The 9554-nt window shown below is 45.9% G+C and overlaps 1 protein-coding gene across 1 annotated transcript in view; it reads right to left on the reverse strand.

Moving 5' to 3' along the window:
- PRKDC (protein kinase, DNA-activated, catalytic polypeptide) overlaps window positions 1-9554 on the reverse strand; it is a 168205-nt gene that overhangs the window by 148557 nt on the left and 10094 nt on the right. The window contains exons 8-10 of the mRNA XM_011970417.1: window positions 3126-3181; window positions 3004-3034; window positions 2371-2528 (exon numbers count right to left, since the gene is read on the reverse strand). Coding sequence (XP_011825807.1) covers window positions 2371-2528; window positions 3004-3034; window positions 3126-3181 — 245 coding nt within the window. The remainder of the gene's footprint in view (window positions 1-2370; window positions 2529-3003; window positions 3035-3125; window positions 3182-9554) is intronic.

The following is a 9554-nucleotide window of genomic DNA, read 5'->3' on the forward strand; positions in this document are numbered from 1 at the left end:
GCCTGTAGTCCCAGCTACTCGGGAGGCTGAGGCAGTAGAATAGCGTAAACTCAGGAGGCGGAGCTTGCAGTGAGCTGAGATCCGGCCACTGCACTCCAGCCTGGGCGATAGAGCGAGACTCCGTCACAAAAAAAAAAAAAAAAACAAAAATTATCCAGGCACAGTGGCAGGTGCCTATAATCCCAGCTATTTGGGAGGCTGAGGCACGAGAATTGATTAAACGCAGGAGAGAGAGGTTGCAGTAACCCAAGCTCACGCCACTGCACTCCAGCCAGGGTGACAGAACAAAACTCCATCTCAAAAAAAAAAAAAAACATATAGATGTCACTGTGAGGAAAATATATTCAACATAGAGGAAAATCTTAAGGCCAAAAAATTATGTATCCTTTATGTAAAGTCCTCTTTCCCTCTTCCTCTGTCCTCACTCCCTATTCTGAAGTAGGAGGGAAGGAGGGTCTCTCTCCTTGCTTGGGGCCTCAGGTCACAAGGGATGATCTAATAATGGGACTCATGGTGGGGACGGCCACACCTGGTAACAATGTGACTCGGAATGGGAGCTTTGGGTCACATAGAATCCTTGGAAGCTGAGACCCAACAACCCACTATGCCTACAGGGTGGGTCCCCAAGGGAAACCCCAAACACAGAGGTTCGGGGGAGCACCCAGTCAGTGCTCCACACATGCTGTCACACATGGATGCTGGGAAACGAATGCTGCCCTGACTCCGTGGGGATAGGACCAGGGAAGCTCCACATTTGGTACTTTCTTAGTCTCTACACCATGTGCTGCTTCCTTTGGTTGATTTTTATCTGGGCCCTTTAGATGTAATAAACCATAGCTGTATCAAATTTGAGGGTGTATTGGAAACTCCCAAACTTGCAACAGGTATCAGTGCTGAAGGCAGCATTGAGGATAGTTCTCTTGAACTTCTCCCCTGACTAAGCTCGTATAACTTTCTCACGAGATTAGCAGGTAGAATATATTTCCTCAATGAAACTCTAAAATCTATTCGATGTAGTTTTTGTTAAGAATTGGAGTGGGGAACTGAAAAGTCTCTGGCAAGGATGTGAAACAAAGATGTCTGCGTGGTTCATTAAAGACAACCAGCGCAGTGGAGGGAGGGCTGGCGGGCTTCCCTGCGGGCCCATGCCCCACTCAGCCCTGTGCTAGGAAAGGCAGGCCATCACTAGGGAACAAGGCCCCAGGGGTGCCACCAGGGATGACCCCTCTGCACACATCCCAGACACTCCTCCTTGCTAACAAAGCATGAAATTCTCTCTGTCAAGATGTTTATTGCAGTAAATGTTCACTGAGATGCAAACATATTCATATGAATCAGTAAAAAGTAATTCCTCAGATTTTTATTTCCCTTAGCAACTAAGGCCAGCCAAGTTCAGCGGAACAGAAGTTTTATGAGGAGGACCAAGAAGAGGTAACCTAAAAGCCAAGAGTGACTTCAGGGAGAACACAGTCTGACAGGAAGGCCAAGTACAGCAGGGAGGCTAAGGAGGCAAGAGGGACAGGCGACAGAGGCAGGGGCCAAAGACAAGACCCATTGGCTCAGTTTTTTGGGAGGCAGGCCCAGACCTAAAAAAAGGATGGCAGTGCTCTCTCTTCTCCTTCCACACATCCTGGCTGTGACTCTCAAGCTAACACAACTGCAACACTGTTCACACAGGTTTGCAAGGATACCCTGTGAATGCAGTTACTGTTTACCCATGTATACAGCAGGGCCCCTAAGAAAACGTTTATTGTGAATCTCCAGTCCTTTCCCTCAGAGCAACCCCAGAAGTCCACTTCCTTAGTGGCCAGGCCCCTGCGGACATCTCTGGAAGCCCAGGATATCCTGGAGACCAGCGCTCAGAATGACAAGCAAGGTCTCCTCAGCCGACCAGACAAGCTTCCATGTACGCAGGTGCAGATTCTATAACCACCTCCTATCGAGGTGGAAAATCCACAACGGCAAAGAGGCGCTCCTCGTTTTCAAGTTGACACATAAGCATCTATCTGTCCCCTGGAGACAGCTGGCCCTCCTCTTCCAGAAGAGATGGGGTTCAGCTATCCTCAGGCCTCCACCCACTCTCCAGCTCTGACCTCCCAGCCCTTTCGGCCACCTCCTCACCACCATGTCTTCACTCCATTAGACTTGTCTCAATCTGGGCTCTGAGGCCCTAATCAAATCTGGCATCTCCTTAGCTCTCTTTCAGTCTGGCTGCCTCCCATGAGGCTGGTTGATCAACAGTTTTCTGCTTTAAATACTACAGAAGCTAACAGATCAACTTATATTTATTTTCAAACACGTATGCATACAATGGGAATTTAATTCTGCGTGTGAAAGAATATTGTTAAATGACAGTTGAATGTGTGGTACCTGTTTCAGAAAGGATTCCAGGGCAGAAAGTGCAGCTTTTTTCAACTCTACATTTGTGTGGGCACACCACTTTAACAAGACTTCAAATAGAGACACGTAGTTGTCCAGAAGGCAGGTGCTAAACTGAGATGCATGCAGGGCAAATAGGCGCAAGCCAGCTGCAAATGCAAAAGCCATTATATTTAAAATCAGACGACATGAGACAGAACAGAAAACCAAAAAACCTGCAGGGATATGTCAAAGTCAAGACTGTGGTCAGTCTTGACCATTACACCACAGTAACCCAGGGATCCCTGTCAGCCTCTAACGCTGCCAATCAACAGGCCCAACTTCACTAACAAATCCCAATACAAGGGTCAGAAGTGGAATCAGGATTCATTGAGGCAAAGGCAGAATCGAACAGCCTGGATCCCCTGAAAGATATCCTAAAATAAAATGATTTCAACCATGTAACCTGAGTATCACCATTTCAGCGAGCTTACTAAGTCACCGAAAGCCTCCCTGTAAATAACTGTATGTGAAACATCACAGATGTTATCACATTTGCTTTCATTCAAAGTTTAAGCAAAAGCTTACCTGAGATGTTAATTTAGTAATCTAAAATATTATACCTCATTATAAACAGAATCCTACCTGAGGGCACAGCATATCTCTTCAGATCAATCTATTTTAGAAAAAAAAAAATTCACCATCAGTATTTGAAAGACTATACTGTAAAGGCATTAGAATAATATTAATAGTAATATTAATCCTACCTGAGGACGAATTGCCTTTAGTACAAAATTAAAAATCTCCCTTGATGTCTGGGGATCTACGGAAATACCAAGAAGCCTCTGTTACAAATCGTAATAACAGTATCACATGACACACTTTACAGACAGCTTGACACCTATATTAACCCCATTAGTCTCTTGTGAATTCAGGAGAAACATCTTTCATCATTCCATCTAGCTAAAGTTGCAAGTTATTACAGCTGCACGGTTACGACTGCGAGAAAACAGAAAGAAAATCTGTAATAACAAAGACATGGTTTAAGCACCAACCCATCACTTACAAGCTCTGAGAGATTTAAACACCGACTCATCACTTACAAGCTCTGTTAGATAATCTCTCAGAGCCTCAATTTTCTTATTTGCAATAGGGACAGTATATACCTTTCTTTTAGGATAGTTTGGAGGATTAAATAAAATAACTTACTCATGGCCAAACATATCATTTCCCCCCAATACACCCAGGCATTTACTCGACACGTAGTACATGTAAGAAAAAGAAAAAAAAAAAAACAGGAAAAAAACAGTACACGCCAAGATATTATGACAATTACAAATACAAATAAATTATGATCTTTGACCTCAGCATACTTATTAACTAAAAGGGAAGATAAAACAGGCACACAATTATAACATGAGGCTCTAATCCTGGCCTGACTGACATCACAGTTATTTGCATAACTGTCTCCCACCGGATTATTCATTGTAGCTATAGAGTCATGCTTTATTCATCACTAATTTCTCTACCCTTCTAACAGTGACTCGTAATCAACAAAGACTCAAGAACTGTTTGCTTTTATTGCAAGGACTGACATATTTGAGACAGAGCCCTGATGATGATGTGATAGGAGCTGGAGAGAGAATGTGCTCAGAGAGGCCTTAAAGCAGAGACACATCTGCATGGTTGCAGGATGGTGGCATAAAAAAGATACGAAAAAGAGCTACTTTGGAATTCATGACAAGCAGATTTCTTCTGACTATGAGTATTCTATAAAGGCTTTCCAGATATGGTAGCATTTGTTCTGAGACTGAAAGAATAGGTACTAGTTGGGGAAAAGGTCATTCAAATAGAAAGTAATCATGTTAGTAAACACAAGTGTGCAGACACAAGGACACCCACAGTACACAGTGGGTTTGGGGTGTGGGGACTTGGCAAAGACAGACTTCTCCAGGCTCTGCCCTCCATGGTCCACTCTCCTGCAGCCCCTCCCTCTAGTGGCCCACTCCATGTACAAGCATAGTCTTGTTCTGCTTTTTTCAATGTGGTAAAACACACATATTTATCATTCAAACAATGTGTACAGATACAATTCGTTGGCACTAAATATATTCACACTGTTGTGTAACCATCACTATGGTCTATACCCAAAATGTTTTCACCATCAAAAACAGAAGGGTGCCCATCAAACACTAACTCCCATTTCCCCTCCCCCAGCCCCAGTAACCTCTATTTTACTTTGTCTCTGTGAATCTGACTACTCTACATACCTCGTGTAAGTGAAATCACACATTGTTTGCCTTTCATGGCTGGCTTATTCCACTTAGCAACCTGTCTGCAAGGTTCATCCATGCTGCAGCATGTGTCAGACTTTCCTGCCTTTTCAAGTCTGAATAATGTTCCGTTGTGTCTATGCGCCACATTTTATCCATTCATCCCTGGATGAACACTTGGGTGGTTCTGGCCCTTTGGCTTACTATGGATTTGCTGCTAGGAACACGGGTGTGCAAATTCTGTTTGTTTCTTTTTTTTGAGACAGAATTTCGCTTTGTCACCCAGACTGGAGGGGAGTGGCATGATCTCGGCTCACCACAACCTCCACCTCCCGGGTTCAAGCAATTCGCTGCCTCAGCCTCTCGGGTAGATGGGATTACAGGTGGCTGCCACCACGCCCGGCTAATTTTTTTGTATTTTTAGTAGAGATGGGGTTTCACTACCTTGGCCAGGCTGATCTTGAACTCCTGACCTCATGATACACCCGCCTCAGCCTCCCAAAGTGCTGGGATTACAGGTGTGAGCCACCGTGCCCTGCCTGCTTCTATTTTTTTTAAACCCTCTCTTCGCCAGGTGCAGCAGCCCTCAGTCTCTCACAAACAGTCTCTCAATCCTACACTAACTCACATCCCACACCCAATAGCAGTCACGCAGACCCCTGTGAAACATCTCTTGGCCCACATCCACTCCTTTTTGAAAAGCCCTCGCTCCCACTCCATCTGGAATGAGATCCCAGCTCAGAAAACCCTCACACACCAACCCTGTGTCCTTCCCATCTCACTCTGGCCCACCTTGTGTACCTCCACACTCTCGACACGCCAGCTCTTATAGACCCTCGGACCACTGCATGCAGGCTAAGCACAGGGTCAGAGGCTGGCCAAGCATGGGGCCGGGTGCTGAGCACCCGCTGCCTGGAATGACTGCTCTTCCCAGCACTTCCCCAGTTGTCTCCCTCTCCTCCTTCTGACCACGACTTCTGCGTTACATCCTCAGAAAGTACCAGTGGGTCGTGTGCTCCACTTCTCCAAATTCTGGCATTCCTCTTCACTACACCCCACCTCTGGGCATTGCTGAACCCCAAAATCAGCAGAGCTGCTTTATTTGTTCATCTGTTTCCTCCACTAGACTGAGCTCATGATGGTAGGAACTTGGTGATTTCAATCACTGGTTTAACACCAAGTTCATCACTCTTTAGATAGATGGCACCCACAGCCAGGCACAGTGCCTCAAGCCTGTAATCTCAGCACCTTTGGGAGGCCAAGGCTGGTGGATCGCTTGAGCCCAGGAGTTCAAGACCAGACTGGGCAACATGGTGAAACCTCGTCTCTACTAAAAACACAAAAATTAGCCGGGCATGGCATCGCACACCTGTAATCCCAGCTACTTGGGAGGCTGAGGCACAAGAATCACTTGAACGCAGGAGGCAGAGGTTGCAGTGAGCCGAGATCGCGCCACTGCACTCCAGCCTAGGTGACAGGGCAAGACTCAGTCTCAAAAAGAAAAAATAAAATAAAAATTAGCAGGGCAAGGTGGCACGCACCTGTAGTCCCCAGCTACTTGGGGAGGGCCATGGTGGGAGGATCATTTGAGCCTAGGAGGTTGAGGATGCAGTGAGCCCACATCACAGCACTGAACTACAGCCTGGATAACAAAGTGAGACCCTGTCTCAAAAACAATGTTTACATATATATATACACACACACACACACATATACATACACATATATATACAAATTTTTTTTGAGATAGAGTCTCATTCTGTCACCAGGCTGGAGGGCAGTGGCGCAATCTCGGGTCACTGCAGCCTCTGCCTCCCGGGTTCAAGATTACAGGCATGTGTCACCATGCCCAGCTAATTTTTGTATTTTTGGTAGAGACAGGGTTTCACCATGTTAGCCAGGATGGTCTCAATCTCTTGACCTTGTGATCTGCCCGCCTTGGCCTCCCAGAGTGCTGGGATTACAGGCGGGAGCCACCTTGCCCAGCCTTATAATTTTAATAACTCATTCATACAGTCTGTACTTCCTGGGTGCCTTATATATACGTATGAATGAATTAGTATTTAGTGCTTGAAGTCACATGATCGTGGCATCACAAAAATAGTATAAATTTTAGCCTCAGACCAAGGCTTAAATCCCAGACTTGTCATTTGTTAGTTTCCTAGTGTTGCCATAATAACTTACCACTAACTTAATAGTTTAAAACAATACAGATTTATTACCTATAGTTCCAGAAGTGAGAAGTCTGAAATGATCCTCATATTGAGCTAAATTCAAGGCATCAGCAGGGCTGTGCTCCTTCTGAGAGGCTCTAGGGGAGAACCCTTTCCTCGCTTCTCCAGCCTTGAGAGGCACCCCCATGCCTTGATTCCTGCCACCTTCCACATCCCCTTACTCTGGCCTCCTCTGTGCCTCCCTCTTCCACATGTAAGGACCCTGTGATCACACCAGGCCCATGGGGATGATCCAGGATCATCTCTCCACTTAAGGTCAGCTGATTAGCAACCTTAACCCCGCTATGCCATGCAGTGTAACAGGGATGAGGATGGGAAACCCTGGTGGCCATTATTCTCCTAACTACACAAGTCACTGTGACTTGGGGCAAGTTACTTAACCTGAGTTGCAGTTTACTAATCTATACAACAGAGACATTTTACCTGCCATGCAGAGTCATAATAGGAACTTGCCTTGCAACATGTCTAGAATAGTCCTTAACACACAAAAAACGAGCACTAAGTGCTACTATTTTCCTTCCACTATAAATGTTCACTGAGTGCCCGTTATAAGCCAAGTACACATAAAGACAAATAAGCACCATCACCTGCCAGCAGGGTCAAGGGAGAAATTCAAACATATGACCTAAGAAACTTAAAATATGACCGTAAGTGCTGTCACAGAGGGGAGTACAGAGGCCAGAGGAAGTGGCTCACCTCAGGGGAATCATAACTGCTTCCTAAAAGGGGCCAACGGTTGAAAAGCAGCTGAGGAAGTGGGAGCCACAGGATACAGGAGAGAGGAGAGAGAACATAGGAAGGAAAATTACACAGGGCTACTCTAACAGTCTTGATAAGCAAGGAAGAAGGCATGGGTAGAAACATTAGCTTAAAATGAAACTGCTGCTTACATAGGTTAAAAGCAATTTTGTAAGTTTCAACCTAATGGAAGAAAAACACAGAGTAGGTACAAACATTTGGTAATTACTTGAGGATAAAGTGATAAGGACGCCAGGGGTGGTGGCTCATGCCTTATAATCCCAGCACTTCGGGAGGCTGAGGCAAGTGGATCACCTAAGGTCAGGAGTTGGAGACCAGCCTGGCCAACACGGTGAAACCCCATCTCTACTAAAAGTACAAAAATCAGCTGAGCATGGTGGCACATGCCTGTAACCCCAGCTACTCGGGAGGCTGAGGCAGGAGAAAGGCTTGAATCCAGGAGGCAGAGGTTGCAGTGAGCCAAGATCGCACCATTGCACTCCAGGCTGGGTGATAAGAGCGAAACTCTGTCTCAAAAAAAAGAAAAAGTGATAAGAAAGAGCAAAGGAGTTTTTTTGTCCCCGCTTAAGATTATTTTAGGATCAGCTAGGTGCAGTGGCTCACACCTGTAATCCCAGCACTTTGGGAGCCGAGGTGGGCGGATCATGAGGTCAGGAGATGGAGACCATCCTGGCTAACACGGTGAAACCTATCTCTACTAAAAATACAAAAACAAAATTAGCTGGGTGTGGTGGCGGGTGCCTGTAGTCCCAGCTACTCAGGAGGCTGAGGCAGGAGAATGGCGTGAACCCAGAAGGTGGAGCTTGCAGTGAGCCGAGATCACACCATTGCACCCTAGCCTGGGTGACAGCGAGACTCAGAAAAAAAAAAAAGAAGATTATTTTAGGATTAAAAGTTACATTTGTCTTTTCAGAAAAAGAAAAGAATTTCATTGGCCAGGCGTGGCAGGTCATGCCTATAATCCCAATGCTTTGGAGGCTGAGGTGGGAGGATCACTTGATGGGAGGAGTTCAATACCAGCCTGGGCAACACAGCGAGGCTGTCTCTGCAAAATATAAAAGGAGCCAGGCATGGTGGTGCCTATAGTCTCAGCTATTCTTGAGGCTGAGGTGGGAGAACTGCTTGAGCCAGGAGTTCAAGACTGCAGTGAGCCATGATTGTATCTGTGAGTAGCCACTGTACTCCAGCCTGGGGAGACCCCATCTCTTAAAAAAATTTAAAAAATGAAAAAACTGAACTTCAGCAAAATAAGGGATTTTTATGTACCAAAAGACATAATCAACACCGTGAAAATGTAACTCAAAAAATGAGAGAAGGGCCAGGTGCAGTGGCTCACACTTGTAATCCCAGCACTTTGGGAGGCCAAGGTGGGCAGATCTCTTGGTTGGAGACCAGCCTGGGCAACATGGGGAAACCATGTCCCTTCAAAAAGTACAAAAATTAGTCATCTGTGGTGGCACATGCCCGTGGTCCCAGCTACTTGGGAGGCTGAGGTAGGAGGATCACTTGAGTCCAGGAGGTGGAGGCATGCAGAGAGCCATGTTCGCATCACTGCACTCCAGCCTGGGCAACAGAGTGAGACCCTGTCTCAAAAAAAAAAAAAAGAAAGAAAAGAAAAAGGGAGGGAGAAAATATTTGCAAATCATATATCATATATCTGATAAGCAACTGGTATCTAACTAGGCATAGTGGCTCATGCCTGTAATCCTAGTACTTTGGGGAGCCAAGGCAGGAGGATTACTTGAGCCCAGGAGCCAGAAACCAGCCTGGGCAACATGGCAAAACCTTGACTCTACAAAAAATCTTTTAATATTAGGTGTACACCTTTGGTCCTAGCTACTTGGGAGGCTAATGTGGGAGGATTCCTCGAGCCCAAGAAGTTGGGGCTGCAGTGGGCCACGTTTGAGCCATTGCACTCCAGCCTGGGTGA

The sequence above is a fragment of the Mandrillus leucophaeus genome, unplaced genomic scaffold (assembly GCF_000951045.1).
Source record: "Mandrillus leucophaeus isolate KB7577 unplaced genomic scaffold, Mleu.le_1.0 Scaffold1205, whole genome shotgun sequence".
Lineage (NCBI taxonomy): Eukaryota > Metazoa > Chordata > Mammalia > Primates > Cercopithecidae > Mandrillus > Mandrillus leucophaeus.